This window comes from Sceloporus undulatus, chromosome 2 (genome assembly GCF_019175285.1).
Source record: "Sceloporus undulatus isolate JIND9_A2432 ecotype Alabama chromosome 2, SceUnd_v1.1, whole genome shotgun sequence".
Taxonomy (NCBI): domain Eukaryota; kingdom Metazoa; phylum Chordata; class Lepidosauria; order Squamata; family Phrynosomatidae; genus Sceloporus; species Sceloporus undulatus.
The window spans coordinates 160,710,227-160,728,703 of NC_056523.1; the positions used below are offsets into that span (position 1 = coordinate 160,710,227).

The 18,477-nt window shown below is 40.9% G+C and overlaps 1 protein-coding gene across 6 annotated transcripts; it reads right to left on the minus strand.

The window, feature by feature from the left end:
• Positions 1-734: 734 nt before the first annotated feature.
• Positions 735-18,361, minus strand: LOC121923318 (E3 ubiquitin-protein ligase RNF135-like). Of its 6 annotated transcripts, XR_006102354.1 has the most exons (9): positions 17,868-18,361; positions 15,336-15,425; positions 13,961-14,158; positions 8,921-9,083; positions 7,685-7,756; positions 6,169-6,270; positions 3,573-3,925; positions 2,247-2,315; positions 735-1,126 (listed from the first exon to the last, which is right to left on the minus strand). XR_006102354.1 is itself a non-coding variant. In XM_042453660.1 (8 exons), the coding sequence occupies exons 1-8, from the start codon at positions 18,234-18,236 to the stop codon at positions 2,301-2,303; spliced, it is 1,362 nt and encodes a 453-aa protein (XP_042309594.1). In that variant the 5' UTR covers positions 18,237-18,361; the 3' UTR covers positions 2,151-2,300. The 6 variants fall into 6 exon arrangements, 5 of the variants coding, with proteins under 5 accessions (XP_042309594.1, XP_042309591.1, XP_042309590.1 ...); XM_042453660.1 differs by lacking the exon at positions 735-1,126 and having other exon boundaries at positions 2,151-2,315; XM_042453657.1 differs by lacking the exon at positions 735-1,126 and having other exon boundaries at positions 2,151-3,925; positions 17,883-18,361.
• Positions 18,362-18,477: the final 116 nt, after the last annotated feature.

Genomic DNA, 18,477 nt, shown 5'->3' on the forward strand with positions numbered 1-18,477 from the left:
ACATTCACTTGTATTTGGAATATGCTGCTCTGCTCGGCCACCTCCCTGGCCCAGTTTAGAAGGGAGTTAAAAACCTTCTTATTTCGAACAGCATTCCCCGAATCAAGCTCCACCTAGTCTCCCCCCCTTCGACGGCAACAGTAGCTGGCGGATGGGGTGTTAGTCTTGATTTTAATATAATGGTGTAATGTTTTTAATATGTATTGTAATGTATTGGATTGTTATTGCTGTTATGTTGTTCACCGCCCTGATCGTTGGAAGGGCGGTATACAAATAAATTTATTATTATTATTATTATTATTATTATTATTATTTTGAAATTCTTGCAAAGCTCTGTTGAGATCATGTATGTCAGAGCTGGAAATATTTGGCCCTCTAGAGGTGTCTCATCTCTCCTATTTCTCATCATCCCTAACCTAAATAGCCAGTTATCAGGAAGATGGAAGTTGTAATTGTCCACCAGTTTATGTGAACACTGGGGGAAAGCACTATAAAAGATGCCTATACAATTTTTTCTGACACTTTGCACTATGCTTATACCTCCAGTGCAGGCTTTGACGGCAGCTTTAAAAACTTTGAGCACCTCTCATAGTGCTTAGAGACGATAATCTCTGACTAGTTCTGCAGCTCTGATGGTGTTGCTTTACATATTTATGTGTGCCTTGTAAGAAGCTGTGTGAGGCCATATCTCTGCATTACACATATTTACACTGAATAAATACATAAATAAAAATAAAACACTTTTATTTATGAAATTTATCAAAGATTTCTTATGCAAGTAATTCACACATCTGTTTGTAAGATGGCTGCTTAAAATACTTATGAAAAATGACACACATTATGTAATTAAAATGAAGCAAGCATTCATTTATTCATTCCAGATCCATATTCTAGACTTTTTATCACTTCAGAAGGCTTCTGTAACCTTCAAAGTTCTTGCTATCCTTCCACATATATGAGCTCTAATACTGATAACAAGACTACATATGAGGCCAACTAACTCCTAACTAAATATACTGAAGACACCAGATCCTGGTTAGTACTTGGATAGGAGACTGCCAATGAAGTGCTGTTGGCTATATTTCAGAGGAGGGCAGTGACAAAACCTTTCTTGAGTGTTCCATGCCTAAGAAAAAACAATGAAGTTCATAGAATCCCCATAAGTTGATAGGAAACTTGAATGTACACAGATATACAACTCATAACTCATACATTTTTTTCTTTTCTGTCTAACTGAACTATGACTGTTGGAATAAAAAGGTGGCATCAAAGACTGTAAAACACCTAAGCAGTGATGGTGAACCTTATTTATTTTATTTAAACAGGCCTTTTAAGATCTGGCAGGCTTGGTTTTATTGAGGGATGAGAGAATTGGTCTTAGATTATCAATTTTAACTCTGTATGTTTTAAATTTTATATTTGAAATTTTTATATTTTATATTTGATGATTTTAATTGTACAATTTTAATTATTGTGTTTTATATACTGGTATGTTAACCACCTTGGGTCCCATTTTGAGAGAAAGGCGGGATAAAAATAAATAAATAAATAAAACCTTTTAGAGACCAAGAGCCCAAACATAAATGCACTATAAAAATGCCTCACATCAAGTATTCAACCTAAAAGCACTACAAAAGATGTCTCTCCACAGGCAGCTGAAGGCCCAGGCAGGCAGAGGTGGAAGAAGAGGAACAGCCTTCAGCTGCCTCTTCCCACCCACCTGCCCAGCTCTGTGTGCCCTCATAAATGGCTTTTTGTGCCAGAGAGGGCATGTGTGCCATTAGTTCGCCATCACATGGGAATCATGTGTCTCTCCAGATGTTGTTAGGCATCAGACCCCAGCATTTTTTAATAATTTACTATACTGGCCAAGACTACTGGGATGTGCAATAGAACAACATCTGGAGGGGGTCTATAGTTTTAGTCCCTGCTCTAGAGATAAAGCACAAAAGTTAGGCATAGAATATGGAAATATACCAGTTGAGTATCCCTTATCCAAAATGCTTGGGACAAGAAGTGTTTTGGATATTTTTGAACTTTGGAACATTTTCATATACATAATGAGATACATTATCTTGAAGATGAGATCAAAGTCTAAACACAAAATTCATTTATGTTTCACATAGACATTAATCACATAGGTGTGAAAGTAATTTTATACAATATTTTAATAATGTTTTTGCATGGAACAAAGTTTGCTTCCCCAGCCCACTTTAGAGCATGTGTCTTACATCCTTTGCACATACCTTACTTCCTTTTTGTGGTATATGACTGACTCCCTACAGTAAGATTTTTGTGGATCAAGAATCTTCTTTCTAACAAAAAATAAAATAAAATGTGAGATTATATGGGGAGCTCTGGAAAGGTGGATAGAAAAGAGTTGGAGCTAACTTGCTTTCTAAATGACAGTACTGTACTGTATTTGCCTTTTCACCCACCACAACAGTTTGGAATTCTGAGCTATTTGAGAAATTCTGATGATTGTACTACCAGCCTGCCCCCAACTTCAAGATTTTTTTTTCTTGTAGAAGAATGAAAAAATAAACTTTATGAAACTGTTGTTCCTGCCAACAATGTTATTGTTCTTCCCAAATTAACTTGTATTTATATTAAAAGAAAGAAGACAGTCTTTTAATCGCTTTCCAGTAAACTAGTTCTTGGAAATGTAAGATTCTGATAGGTGTAAACATTGGTGAAGTATTTCAACATACTGTAAATTTTGTATTTTATGAACTGAATTAATTTCTAAAGTTTAGGGCAGCCTTTCTCAAATAGTGGGGCGGGCCCTCCAGGGGGGCGCGAGGCTCCGTAAAGGGGGGCCCGAGGCTCAGGATACAGTGTTATGCAGAGGTGTACTTATAACAATTTTATAGACAAATGATACTATTTACAGTCGTGCGGGGGGCGCGAAATGTTTTCTTCTTCCTGGGGGGGCATGACAGAAAATAATTGAGAAGCACTGGTTTAGGGGAAAATAGACATCTCAAAATTTTCTCCCCATTTTCCGCAGGTATACTATTTAAATTCAGTGGACTCAACCATGAAACTGCTGCAAGGATAAAAGATATATTAGCTAAAAGTATTGCTCAGCTGGACCAACTGAACAATTACATCTATAGGAGCAGATGTAAGCTCCCGTGTATTTCCAACCTGAAGGTCTCTCTGCAGCCATATATTTTCTAGCTTGCATCCTGTTGACATTACAGAGTCTACAATGTAGACATTTGGGATTACTATAATTTAGATGGTTTAGGAATCATTCCCACTGAGGGAACTACGTAGCTTGCAGGAGGGAATGATGGAACACTACTAGGTGCAACCTAACTAAACTACAGCTCCTAAAATCTGGGAACAGGGGTAAGCTGGTGTGAAAACATTTACAGTGCTGCTATATCTCAACATTTTTTGATTTCATTTATAGTTAAGGATCCACCAACATCCATACCAAAAATCCAAAAAGTAGGGTAAACAGTATTTGCCACATTGATTTCAAAAGTGTGTAAGCAAGTTTCCGTATCCATTTGAGAGTAAAAAGATACACAGTTTCTTGGAATATCAAGGAAAACTCCAACCTGCAGAGGTTTTTCTTGGCTAATGTGAGTTTCTTGGTTCCCATGCCATGCTGAGAGCCGTCCATCTGACCATTCTATGCACCAGGATAACCCAGTCCTCCCCAGTTTGTCGGTACTCTCAATTTCTTCATGGGCAAGACCAATGGCCCATCCAGTAGCATCTTTGGTGCTGACTTGCCAATAATGACATCCTTCTGAGAAACCTGGGGACCCCATCACCTGGCTGATGCGGAATCTGTTTGCAGAGTAGTCATATTTGGGAGGGAAGCGGGAAACAACCACCCTCCTTTTATCTTCTGAAAGTTCAAGACTGTGATTGATTCTCTTGAAATCAAATGTCACATCTGTTGCCCCTATAGAAAAGAAAAATGAAAGTGTTCTCAACTAAGAAGCGTTAACAATCAAAGGAATACTTGATGTGAGAACCTATCTAAGAGGAACATGGGGAGAACCAGCAATCAAAAACTTAATGTACTAAAAGGATATAGAATAAAGATAAATTTATATGAAAAAACAACAATAAACACAGGAGGTTATATATAGAGAATGGATGTAAGAAAAAAGCTATGATATATCTGTAAAAGAGCAGACAAAAACCTTTATACAATCTGAAAGTCTGAGTTTAATATTAGGTAGGATAGCAAGAAAGGATGAAATTATAAAGAAAGAACAGAATAAAATGAATAAACTCAATCCTGTATGAAAGAGATATATATATATATTGTGTGTGTGTGTGTGTAACAGAAGACAAGAACAAATTACTTAAAGAGAAGATTAATGAAACAACTGATGTATCTATGTGATGGGATCTTCTTGATCTTTATAAATGCATTTGAAGAAGTAGACTGAAGTCTATGAAATCTCATGCTGCCAATTTCTTTCTTTCAATTAGTCTCAAAGGTGCTACAAGATATCTCTATGTAATGTTTTTTACAGAATAATATGACTATAACTTTCAATAATTAAAAATAATAATTTTAAAAAATTAAAGGAAAACATACAATAACACACAGTCCCAAAATGTTTAGTTATGAGATGTTCACTCCTAAACACCTTGATTTCATTTATTTATCTGTAAGGTATACATAGCCTTCCTCCAATTGCTTCATGTTACAGTTGTGAAAAGTCTGTGAAATTAGGTAGAGAGAGGGTGTGACTTGCTCAAGGCAATCTGTGAGCTTCGTTACTGTGTGAGAATACAGACCTATTGTTTTTGTTGTTCAAGTGATTCAACCACTACAGCAGTGGTTCCAGCTTTTCATCAAGACATTTTGGGCTTCAGTTCCCATAATGCCTGACCTTTACTCCTGCTGGCAGGGTTCCTGGTGGTAGGAAGTCCAAAACATCCAGAGGACCAAAATCTGAGAACCATTGTGCTGTGGACCATGGCTCTCAGATAACAAGCTATTCCAATTCTTCAAATTCTATATCACTGCTAAAGTCAGATCATTATTTTTATCACTTTTATGTCAACTCTTGTAAACATGAAATAGCTCAGATATTTAGTTAAACAAAATAGCCTTAAGATAAGGCACTTGTATTAATTTCCACTTTGGGTGTCAGGGCCAACAAGTACAAAATATTTTCCAAGCCAATCTTGTTAGATCAGGTATGACGTAGTGTGTAGCCCTCTAGATGTTGGACTGCAACTCCCCTTATCTCTAACCATTAGCTATTCTGAGGAGGGGAAATAGGCTTTTCCGTTCACCCACACTATATGCCTACTAACAGCTTTACCTGGTTTGCCAGCTATGATCATTCCTGGATAGGGTTGGTCTGGTCAGAGTGATCAATGTGCCAGTAGGCTGACCAAATTACTGTAATATGCTGTTTGTAGGGTTGACCTTTAAGGCAATGGATCTGCTAGAATGGGTGTAGTCAAATGCAATCATATTTAATCAGTCCTAAGGATACTACACTTCCTGCCTATTTGCTTCTGGATCCGATTCAGTATGCTGGTGTCTGCCTTTAACAGCCTAGGGCCAATAGATCTGAACTGATACCTCTTCTTGTGCCAATCTGGTTGGGTCTTAAGATTTGCAAATCATTTTGGCACCAGGTCAATTCTTTTCTGTTTGCCCAGGCATTTTATGCTTGTCAAACTCTTATGTTTTTTATTGCCAGTTATTATTGTCGTATGATTGTGATTTACTGTTCTGATTACATTTTGTGGTGGAGTTTTGGTGTTTTGATATTTTTTTTGGTAGTTATTGCTCATTGCCATCATATCTTTGAATGAGTCTATTTATAAGTTCTCAAATAAAATAAGAGGTTTTCTATGGCTGGGAAACTCTGTACAATTTTGGGAAGTTTACAAACACCCCAACATTCTTTAAAACAAAATGTATCAGTCTATTCAACTGCTCAAAATAATTAGTTATTTTTAAATGTTAAGTGATGCCATACTGTATATTGTCCATGCTAGATTTAAAGAAAGTAAAAACCTTGAATTCAAAAAGAAGGTTTTAGTCCTAAATGGGACATAAATTTGCTGATCTTCTTAGAGGGGAAGTCCATTGCTGATTTGTTTTTCTGAAAGTGAAGTGGTGGACATCTTATCCATACATCTTGCATCTGCTTTAATATGTATACTTACACTGAGACAACTGACTTGAAACATTTGGCACTGTCCTGTCTATAGGAGATGACACTGTTGAAGAAGAGTGGCTAGTTTCTAGACTTGAATTTTGACTTGATGCTAATGAAGCAAAACAGAGTTGTCTTGTTAGTTTTTAATTTAACTGAAAGCACATAAGCAATTTTCAACATATAACAAAGGGATGCTGCCAGCTAATACATGTATTGTAACATATACTGTACCATATTTTGACTACAGAAGCCTGGCCTAAGACTACAAAAAGAAGCTGTGCTATTTCTTATGGTGCATAGCACTAGATACCAATTCAACATATTACCTTTCTTGGTAAGATTCAGGGGGGGCTACCTTAATTTTATAGAGCAGGTAGCATGAATATGCTCTGACATTTAAGCTTCTCATCCAAACTGGTAGTGTCACTTACACAGGGCCTAGCTGTGGAATCTGCTTCCTATCAAGAGAGGGACCATCAAAATATCTTTTCTCCACATGATTAAGTCACTGAAATATTACTAAGGAAGCTGCCTTAGACCAAGTCAGGGCATTGGCCTGCCTCGCTCATACTATCTATAGCAGGGATGGGCAATTTCTGAGGTTCAGGAATCATTTCCCCATTCATTAGACCTTGGCAGCCTGCCTCCTGCCCCACCTTTGGGTCACCTCAGTTTTGCTATTAAATGGTTCACACATTCTCCAGAAATGTTGTGACTAGCCATCTAAGTGTAATATCCCTTAGGCCAGTTTTACCCAGTCATTTTTTCAAAACAGGAGGTTACTGGATAGTACTTTTTCTGGCTAAAACAGACTGGGGGTAGATTACATTGAAATGCACAATTCACCATTTATGTGGCAATTTTTCCCGGGGTTTGAGGCACTGGGAACCATATGCAATACATGAGCCACAGTTTGTCTACTTTTGATGTAGCTTGAGTGACAATGACTCTCAAGGCTTTCAGAAAGAAGTCTTTCCAAGCTGTTTCTGAGGACGCTAAGAATTCTATACAGAATGTTCTGCATGCCAAGCATCTAGTTTATTACTAAGGCCCTTCCCATCTTGGTTTAGGAGCTCTTCAAATATCAGGTTTTCTGTATCTGCCCTTCTGCCCACTTTCCCCCTGGCATATAAATTAGAATACATGCATGAAAGTAACTTTGGGCATGATTATTACAACAAAATGGCAATGGTGACAAAGGCAAAAGTCTACTTAGACTTTTCCCAGAGCCCTTGTTGATGTTGCAAATACAGATTTACCAAATGATCACACAGGTTAGGCTTTCTTAGTAGACAGGAAACTCTGTCTGTCTGTCTGTCTATCTTTTGTAGTCTCACTGGTACTGCATCCTGCACCTGAGGAAGATTTGGAAAGCTCCCTCAGAAAACACTCTTCCCATCGCTTGCTTAACCCCAAGCATATACATTTTTGTCCAGATGCTCCATGTTGTACAATTACTGCTCAGACACATAAGAAAAATAGTGGCCTGTAAAAGAATGAGGTTCACTAAATAAATTACATACAGGAACCACTGGAGGATGCTGCCTCATCCTCTGCTACATCCATTTGGATTTCGCTTGTTCCTGGTGTTGGCTCTGTAGCAAAAACAAGGACATTCAGTTACTTGTTGAGACTTGAAAATGATCTAGACAGCAACTAGCATGCTACTCCACCTTTGTAGGTTAATTCTGTCATTCTGGTCTAGAATAATCAGAATTACAGAGAGGAGGTGCATCTTCAAGTACATCGTCTACATGATAGCTAATGTAGTGTAAGGCTAAGGGACCATGTTATGACCCAGAAAGACCTCAGTTCAAATCTGCATTAATTACAAACTCAGTATGCTTCTTTAAGAAAGTGTCTTACATCTATAGCTGCATCTGCAACGCAGAAATAATGCTGTTTAACACCACTTTAGCTGACACGGCTCAGTGCCATGGAATAATGGGAGTTGTAGTTTGTTGTATACCAGAGCTCTCTAACAGAGAAGACTAAATATTTTACTAAACTGCAAACCCCAGAATTCCACAGCTTTGAGTCATGGCAGTTAAAGTAGCGTCAAACTGTTTTATTTCTGCAGTGTGGCAGCAGCCTTTGTGGCATAGGGAGATAAGAGCTGCAAACATTTTCATGGAGACAGAGACAAAAAGGTTGTATTTCCCTCTCTTAGCAGACATATTTAGGAGGTATCAATATTGGCCATGCAGTAAAATGCAACCAAAGTCAATCAATCAATATGTCTATTGAATAGCCTGAGGGCGTTTCAAAATACCTCAAAACATAGTAATACGAGCAATCACACACACACACACACACACACACACACACACACACAAAATGTTAATATAGTGCACTAAGTACAATATACCACAATACAATATAGATATGTATGAATAGCCTAAACATGCACAGCTTATAAACAGACTATAAAAATCTGAATAAAAATATACAATATGTACTGAAAGATATACAAATAAACAGGTAAGAATAAAGATGTTAAAACGATCAAACAGTTTTACTACCATAGGAAGTAAAATAGAATTAAAATGGGAGGTAGAAATAACATTAAACATCCGTCATCATATGTCACATCTCTTCATCACCCTCACAGTTAACGCCAATCATCCCCACATATCTAGATCTCGACTATCAAAGTCAAAACCCAAAAAACAATGATACCTTTATTGGGCCAACTAGAAAGCACAAAACACATCATACAAGCTTTTACTGCTTAAGGGACAAATTAAATTGTTACTCACCAATTGGCCGCTGTGCTGGGAAATTCTCCACAACTAATTTTACCAGGTTCCTTTTGAATTCTTCTACGGTGCATGCAATGCTACTAATTTTATGAACAGAAAGAGTAACTTCATTTTCTTTGATAGGATCACCAATGCAAACCTCTTCTTCCAATGAAGTGTTCTAATTATATATTTTAAAAAAAACAAGAATGAAAATAAAAATAAGATTTCCATCAGTATCTCCAATGACTGAGTAATTAGAAGGGTACTGCACTGGAGAGACATATATTTACACAAAGGAAAGGAGACATTTTAATTTCAAGACTATGATTAAACAAATTAAAATTTTGGACTCCTCAATTTTAGCCCATATATTTGCTTTCTCACACCTCTGTTGAGCTCATGGAAAATAAAGATTTTCAAGGGTATCTCATCATATGGAAAATAAAGATCTGATAAAATGGCTTTTGGAAAATCATGAAAAGTGTCAATAAAATCATCAGTCAAAAACTGAAATCAACTTATTTCATAAGTGTGATATATGTTGTATGTTTCTTTAAGTCTTTCATCCTCTCTCTTCATTCACCTGTTCTGTGTTATTGTGTTCCTATAAATCATTATGTGATCTTGGGAATGGTGGGAGTTGTTTGGAAAGAGACTGACTTTGTGTGTGAGTATTCTGAAGCTCCAGCATTCCAGAAGATACTGTCTTTTGAATAAAATGTATTTATCTGTTTGAGAAACTTGACGGAGCATTCTTCACAACATTACAATAAGAGTGGCAGAACCAGTGACATGAGTCGGGTTGTTATCACCCAGTGTAGCAACTCATGGTGTCATCCCCATGGTCTTCCTGAGATGGGAATGTGGACAGGGAGAAGATTCTGACCGCGAGGAACTCAACATCCTAATGCCACTATCCCCACCAGCCAAGTTAGTAAGGACAGGATGCATCCCTGAGCAGTAACAGTTTTTAATTGCAAAAGATTTCCACCCTCAAGAAAGGAGGAAGTCATACCAAACAACCTGCCCCGCCAGGGACGTAGCCAGGATTTTGAGAAAGGGGGGGGGGTCCAGACTAAGTGCCACCATTTTGAAGGGCTGAAAGCCCCCCCCACACACACACAGAAAGAGGGTCGAGCCTTTACCTCAGGAAGGGGGAAGAGGGGAAGAAGGTGGGAGGGGGCTGCTCCACTTCCATGCCATTGCCAAAGGCTCCTCAGGTTCATTCACGGGAAAGGAGAGGCAAGAGAGCTGTCTTTGCGGGAAGGAACAATAAAACAACCCGGGGCAGGGAAGTTTGTCCTTGGAGTGAAGGGAAGGGGAGGAAAAAGAGAAAAGAGGGCTTGCTCCTTGGCATCCTCCTCTCAGGGCTCCTGCTGCCCTGGTGCCTTCCCCAAAACCCAAATGCGCGGGGAGCTCTGGCTGAAGCAGGAGCAGCAACCAGGGCATGGTCCCTTTTCGGGGGGGGGGGGGGCCTGCCTCATCCTCTGCTCTCTGGAGGGCAACCTGCATGTGGAGGGGGGCAGGGAAGGGAGAGGAAGAGAGAGTACGCCAAATAGAGCAAAAGAGGGAGAGAGAGAAACCACAGCCACACCTAGACTTCAATCTACTTCCTCAGATGCATTTAGATGCAATAATAATAATAACATGTAGAGAGATCTTGCAGCACCTTTGGGACTCACTGAAAGAAAGAAATTGACGGCATGAGCTTTTGAAGATAGTCTACTTCTTCAGATGCATTTAGATGCAACAACAACAACAACAATATGTAGAGAGATCTTGTGGCCCCTTTGAGACTAACTGAAAGAAACACATTGGCAGCATGAGTTTTCCTAGATGTCAGGTTTCCTAGCGTTTTCCTCAGATGCATTTAGATCCAATACTAATACTAATACTAATACTAATACTAATAATAATAATAATAATAAGTACAGTAGAGAGATCTTGCAGCACTTTTGAGATTCACCAAAAGAAAGAAATTGGAGCATGAGCTTTCCTAGACTTCAGTCTACTTCCTCAAGTGCATTTGTGGCTTACAAAAGATCACCCAGTGGCTTTGTATGGTCCAGTTGGGAAGCAAACCCTGGACTCCAGAGTCATAGTACTCCAGTGATCAAACCACTATGGAGTAGGAGGATTAAATAGGGCAGCTATGGGCCATTTGTGGCCATGGGTCATTGTTTTGTGGTCCTCCCATCCATCCTCCCCAATTCCAAAATAATAACTATTATTATTATTATTATTATTATTATTTCCCAACATTTATATCCTGCCTTTCTGTCAAAGTGGGACCCAAGGCGGATAACAACACATAGAAAACACATTAAAACAACAATGAAAATCGTAAAAAATACATTTAAAAATTACAAATATAAAATATAAAATACAAATATAAAATTCCAGAGGTTAAAATCAGCCAAACCCATGCATCAAGAGGGTGGTGAAATAAGGAGGGGGTCTTTGGCTAAGAGAGAGGAGAGAAGGAGTGAAAGACACTCTGTACATGCTCAGGTACCCACTGATTCTAAGACTGAGCATTGAAACAATAATTCTGAGGTTCAGAGGCCTGGTGGCCTTCCCTTCAACACAAGCAAGGTCCCTTCCAGAAAGAAAATGGAGAGGGGTGGGGAGTAGGTTTAACTCATGGATAGAGGTCCCACTGGGTGACCATGGGCAGGTCACACTCTCTCAGCCCCAGAGAAGCACCCTCTGGAAAAATTTGCCAAGAAAACCCCATGATAGATTTGCCTTTGGGTTGCCATGAGTCAGAACCAACTTGCAAATAGCATCAGCAAAAGAGCTCCAAAGCTGCATCCACACTGCAGAAATAGTGCAGTTTGAAAACACTTTAACTGACTGGCTCCATGCTATGGGATCCTGGGATTTGTAGTTTTGGGAGCTATTTAGCCATCTCTGCCAGCCACAAGAATCTGAAGTGCAATTCCCAGATCTCCTCATCATTTCATCATTTATTTCATTTCTGTGCCACCTTTTCCCCCAGAAAAGGACCCAAGGCAGTTTGGTTTTTATGGTTGACACCACTTTAACTTCCATTATAGTTCTGTGCTATGGAATCTTGGGATTTGTAGTTTTGAGGAACTGTTTAGCCATCTCTATCAGATGCCACAACAAACTTCAAATCCCAGCATTCCACAGCATGGAGCCAAGGGCAGTTAAAGTGGCATCAAAATGGATTATTTCTTTAGTGCAGATGTAAACAGTGTCCTTCCTCTCAAGCTGTTCACATCAGATAAATTCAGATTGATCAAGTAAAGTGCAGCTGCTCAAGCAATTAGCGGCAGCCACTCTGTTCATGCTCAGAGACACTCTGTTCATATTCTGAGACACTCAGAGGGGGGGCAAAAAAGGAGCTACTTGAGGATGAGCTTATGAAACATGAATGGGTTTAATGGTTGGACTCAAGTAGCTTCAATATATATCATTATACATATATAAACATACCAAACTCTGAAAAACTCAAAATACATCTAGTCCTCAGCATTTTGGATAAGGGAGATTCAACCTGTAGTTGATTATTGTTATTAGAAGTCACCTTTTCTTTCTTTGATATTTCCTTTTAGAGCCTTCCTTCTCCCTTCCTTCCTTTTTCTTCCTTTCTTCCCCTTCCTTCCTTCCTTCCTTCTTTCTTTCCTTTCTCTTCCTTCCTTCCTTCAGTTCTCCCTACCCTTGTTTTTCCTTCCTTTTTTCTGTGTGTCTTCCTTCCCTCTTCTTCCTCCTCCTCCTCCTCCTCCTCCTCTTCTCCCGGACGGAGACCTTTTTTGGCAAAAGCCCAGAGGAGGAGGGAGAAGGAAAGAGGGGCAAAGATGTTGCTGGGAGGGAGACCAGCCCTCTCCCCCCCTTCTCTCTCTCCTGAGTCTGCTCCGACGGAAGGAGGAAGCAGGAGCTTGAACAACAGGCACTGCCCCCACCTCAAGGCTCCCTCCCTCCCTCTCTCTCTGAGCCTCCCTCTCCCTGAGACTTTTCCCCCCTTTCCCTCTCTATCCAAGTCCCTGCTTTTGATGGAGAGGAGGAGGAGGGGGAGGAAGGAGCTTGATAGGGGGGTCCTGAGGAGGAGGGGTGGAAGCCGGACTCTGAAGGAACCGAAAGGGAAAGGAGTCACAGGGACTCCCTCCCTCTCTCCCTCCCTCCCTCTCTCTCTCTCTCTCTCTGAGCTTGCAACTGGTGTTCAAGCTCCTTCCTCCTCCCTCCCCCCTCCATTAAAGCCACGGAGCAGAGGGAAAAGGGGAACTTTTGTTTTGTCTTTCCTCTGTTCCCTCGCCATGGTTTTAATGGAGCGGAGGGGGGGGGAAGGAGCTTGCGCCCCCCGGGCGCCTTAGGGGGGGGGGTCTCGACCCCCCAAAAAAACCCCTGGCTACGTCCTTGGCCCCGCTCCTTGAGGGCAACAGCAGAAAGGAGCCAAACAGACTAGGAGGGGACGGTTGCAAGACGGGGAGCAGACAGAAAAGTTCACAACTTCACCCCATCCTCACCCCTACAAAGGGGAGCAGCACAACAAGAAGAGTCCCTCCTTTCCTTCTAGGGAGGAGCCTTTAGTGTCACCCCCTCTGATGGTGTCACCCGGCGCAATGCGTACATTCTGCACTCCCTACTGACACCACTGGGCAGAACAAAACTTTGTTTTTGCCTTTATCAAACCTGACAGTTTCCTTGCAAAGAACCTCCGTAACAAACACATGCTGTTATGAGGCCTAAGCAATAGATGCTAGCAACTATGGGATTTAGCAGTAGAATCTGGATCTAAATTTCCATTTTTTAAAAAATCACTGGGCAAGTACATAGGAGGTCATCGTGTGACATCGTTTTGCATAATTAATGCAATTTTTCCAGGATATTCACAGGATAAACTCCCAATCTCCTTTTGTGTGATAAACTCCTAAGTGAACATGCATAGGAAAGCCACACAGCCAATCTTATTCTTGTTTGCTCTGAAGAAAGTCACAGTTTGTTCAAATGATTTTATTCAAAAGGAAAACTAACTCAAGATTGCATTATGAAAGACACTTCTCCCCCCCCCCCACAAACACTTTTTTTTACCTTTATCACTTCTTTTTGCAACTCCAAAAGCTGGTCAAGTCTTACAGTAAGCTGTTCATTCATTGTATCTCTTTTTTGCTTAGCTGCAACATATTCTTTGTCAATGACATTCAGAACCATTTTTTCTTGGTCACTGAGATGTGTCTTTACAATGTGGAAGGCTTCTGCAATTGAATTTTTGACACAAGATACATAATCCTATAATTGAGAGAGAGAGAGAGAGAGAGAGAGAGAGAGAGAGAAGTTAAGGACTTACTTGGAAAAAAACTTTCAGATCATTGTTTTTCCCCTTTAGTGAAACAGCACAATTCTTCAATTGCTGCTAGACTGGACCTCTACCGTTTTAATCTCAGAATCTCTCTTTAGAACAAAAATGGGTTGCTTCTAGGAATATCTGCCTCTTGTTTAAAACTAAAACATGCTGCTTCTAGGAACCAGTTGTACAGTATCTCCCTTACAGTCAGCTCCTTTATTTCAGCTACCACAAAAGAAGGCATCCTACCAGAAGTTATGCCTCCTTCTGGTGGGAACTGATAGAGACTGCTATTCCTAGCTCCCTCACCACTGGCTATGCTGGTGAGCACTGATAGGAACTGCTGCCCAACATCTGGAGTGCATCTTTCAGGGAGATCAGCAAATTAAGAGGAGCGAGTGATGGTAGACATGGATTTTTTAAAAAACCCACAAAACCAAAAAAAAAAAAAAACCCGATCAGGAGGGATTTACATAGTGTATACCTAAGGCTTGATTATTCTTATTATTATTTTGCTTCAGAGAAAACATACTGGTACCCTGAACTGCATTAGCACCACTGCACATTGGTAGAGAAGGCTTAAACTAAGGGTAGGGAACCTGTGGTCCTCCGGGGATGCTAATTTTCTGTAAACCACCACCATCACCACCAATATATTCAAATATATGACCTCTGACTAATAGACTAGCAGGCACCATCCAAGCACCTCCATACGATTTGATCCTACTGGATGAATAAATGTCTTCTTGAACAACAGGACTAGGGACCCTCCTATGACACTCCAAATATCAATGAACTACTATGCCTGTTGTCCTTTTGCACTGACCTGGCTAAGAGGAATTGAAGGGAATTCGGATCCAATCATATTCAGAGGAAAGCAAGTTATCCAGCCCTACAGTATATGGACTGAGGATGGTGAATGAAAGAAAACTGAAAGCCTACATTGGTTGGATGATGGGACATGTAACCCACTTACAGTTGCAACCTAAGGAACAACCAAGAAATGGGGGGGGGGGGGAGGCTGACTACAACAAAATCTGCGGAAAGGACTTCCAGGTAATCCAGAAGTGGGTAAAAAAAAAAAAAAAAGAGTGGCTCATGCCAACACATCTTTATACCAACCATTAGTTCAGTGCTATCCTTCCTCCAGTTGGCAATTGTCTCAAGGGCCCTTTCTATTTGTTGGGGGAGTTCAGTTATTTTCACCACATCCTGAAGGTGGAAAGAAAAAAAAATACAAATCACATGAAGTTTTTTACTCCTAAATCTTAAAAATATTTGTTTGGAAGCTTTGCTAATGTCAGTGGGAAGTCCTTCCAAAGTGGCAGGCAGAGGCAATGTACAAGGAGCATCTGAATTTGCCTAAGGAATGCTCCATGATGAAGGGACTTGCTTGGGACAACTATTCTTAGAGACTATATATTTTCTGAACAATTTGTTTTACTGGGCAGGGTGGGAATAGAGCAGTTAGGCTATCCTTAGCACAGGTCAGAATCTTCCAACCTTTGCGTCAGAGGTACAGTACATTGTGACTTTCGAGATGATGTTGGACTACAACTCCCATCCTGATGGGGATGCAGTCCAAATACCTGTAAAAATCATATGAGTTTGTTTTACATCATTGCCTGTTCACTTTCCAGCAGCTGGCAGAGGTGGGGGAAACCAGTCACTTTCATCAGTGGAGGTGAAAGTGGGGGGTCAGCATTCCTACCTAATTTCAGACTGACACAACGTGTGAGTGTCAAGGCAGGCTTTTTATAGTCTTGAGGCAGTTGGGTGGATATTCTAGGAATCCCAGAAACATGGATCCCCACCTGGTTGATGGTTTTAACTTCAGAGTTACAAAAGCAATATTTTTTGGTTGATGGCAGTGACATTGATTTAAGCAAGTAGTAGTAAGATCAGGACAACCCAATCCTGGGTTAGGATGGGGTGTGGGAAAGTACAGTGGGGGCTAGCAGAAATACTGTCTTAATTGTTTAGGCTGACAAACCTTTGCTGTGACCTGCGAGAGGAAATGCACACTGCTGTGGGGAAACAGCAATATTCACTGCCATAATGTTATCGGGTTTCCTTCCACAAACCCTCAGGTCTGTGACCAGTCAGCAGAAGTTCACTTAAAGGTCATCTGACCTTTTAAGATTCATGCTTATGGCCCCTCTATAACTGCTCTTATAAAAAATATAACATTTTATCCCAAAATAACGTGGGGTATGCAGGGTGTACAAAGTCAGATAAGGTCCAATTCAATATAAGAAGGCTTATTATTTTCCAGAATTTCTTTCTCTGAGCTGCTCCCTCCTTGCCAATGGGGAACTTGACAGTTCACACTCAAATTGAGCTTATTATTGTCTGACATGAGGAAAAGTTGATTTACAAATCTAGCAGGGCAATCCTACTTTTGTGTTTACTCAGTAGTTAAATTCCACTAAAGCCAATGGAGCATATTCCCAGGGAAGTAATGTTCATTCAGAAATCTTAGCTGGAAAGCCAAGTAAATTGGATTACATATGAACTAGCAGAAGAGTTCATCTGGAATACGCTGAACACCCGTGTGCAAACACAAACAAATTCACACACAAAAAACTTATAGCCCTAACCCTATACATGCGTGTATGTGCCTTCAAGCTACCTGTCAATTTATGATAATCCCATGAATTCATAGGGTTTTCTTAGATAAGGAATACTCAGAGGAGTGTTTACCAGTTCCTTCTTCTGAAATACAGCCTACAGCACCTAGTGTTCATTAGTCTCACATCCAAATATTAACCAGGCCTGACCTTATTTAGCTTCCAGGATTTGACAGGATCCAGTGCCTTTTCTGTTATTGTTAGCCGTCCTCGACTCATGGCAACCCCGTGGATGAGGCATCTCCCAACTCCCTAACCCCCATTGCTCTGCTTAGAACTTGTAGATTCATGCCAGTGATCTCCCTCATTGAATCTAGCCATCTGGTGTGTGGCCTTCCTCTCTTTCTGCTGCCTTCCACCTTGTAGGGTGCAGCAAAAGAGTTTTGTGGCATCTGGTGCTCAGGCAACCGCTTGTGCAAGGCGTACCTACAACTGCAGCAGCAGTGCCTTCAAAAATGTAACATCAAGTCTCATCTTACTGACAAATAGTACCGCATATTCTGGACTATAAGTCAACCTCATGTATAAATCGAGGGCAGGTTTTGGGGTGAAAATTATGAATTTTGATATGACACATGGATAAGTCTAAGGTAAAACTTAGGGACATGTAACAAAGGATGTAAAGGATGAAGCAAAGGAAAACAATGCTAAAGATCTTTAAACATTTTGACAGGCATAACCGTTTGTGCTCACCCTAAGGGCTGGATGGATGAGAGAGTAGAGAGCTTGGTGCTTCTTTTAGGTGCTCTGAGAAGGGATTAAGCTCTCACCTTTCACCAGGGCATGGTTCCTTTTGGGATAAGAGCTAAAGTACAGCACTTGCATTGACCCATGGATAAGCCAACCCTGGTTTTTTGGGTCAATTTTTTGATTAAAATTTCTAGACTTGTTCATGAGTATACAGTATACAGTATCTCTGATATGAAATTTATGCCAGTCACATTCGATCTGTGGTGGCAACTTCTTCATGATGTTGCAGCCACCTAATGACAAAAATGTGTGCGTATGGAGGGGGGGATCTTACCAAGAAGGCACTTGCCTTAAGCAGGTGAGGAGGATGTCCATCTGGCCCAGGGCCTTCTGGGTCCTCTCTCCAGTGGGCCGACTTCCTTGGCCACGCTCCTGGTGCCTTCTTCACCTTCTGGAAGATCTCCACTATGTTGGCAAGGCACCGGTTGTCTACCAAGCGTTTTGGATCAAGCTTCCCCCTGCACTTGGGACAGGATGCCTGGGTCTTCATCTTTTGGCAATGCTGAGAGATGCACCCTCTGCAGAAGTTGTGGGAACATCCGACAGTCAATACTGGGTTGTTAAAGAAGTCCAGACAGACGCAGCAAGTCAATTCCTCTTGCAACTCTTTCTCCAGGCGGAGGGCTGCTGCTACAGTGGCCATGATCCAAGGAGGCAGGGCTCTAGGGGGCTTTCAGTTTCTTTTATTAAGAGCGAAATACTCCAGAACTTAAAAGGACAGAGGAGGAACAGCCAGAGCCATCTGACTCCTCTTCCTCCTCCAGTGGAGGCAGGCAGGCTGAGCAGCTTTCACTTTCCAAGAGGCCGCCAGGGGGCGCGCTTTCCTTGCTGTGGCGGAACCATCCGTCCCGGCCTTGGGACCCGGGGGACCTCTTTCTCTGACG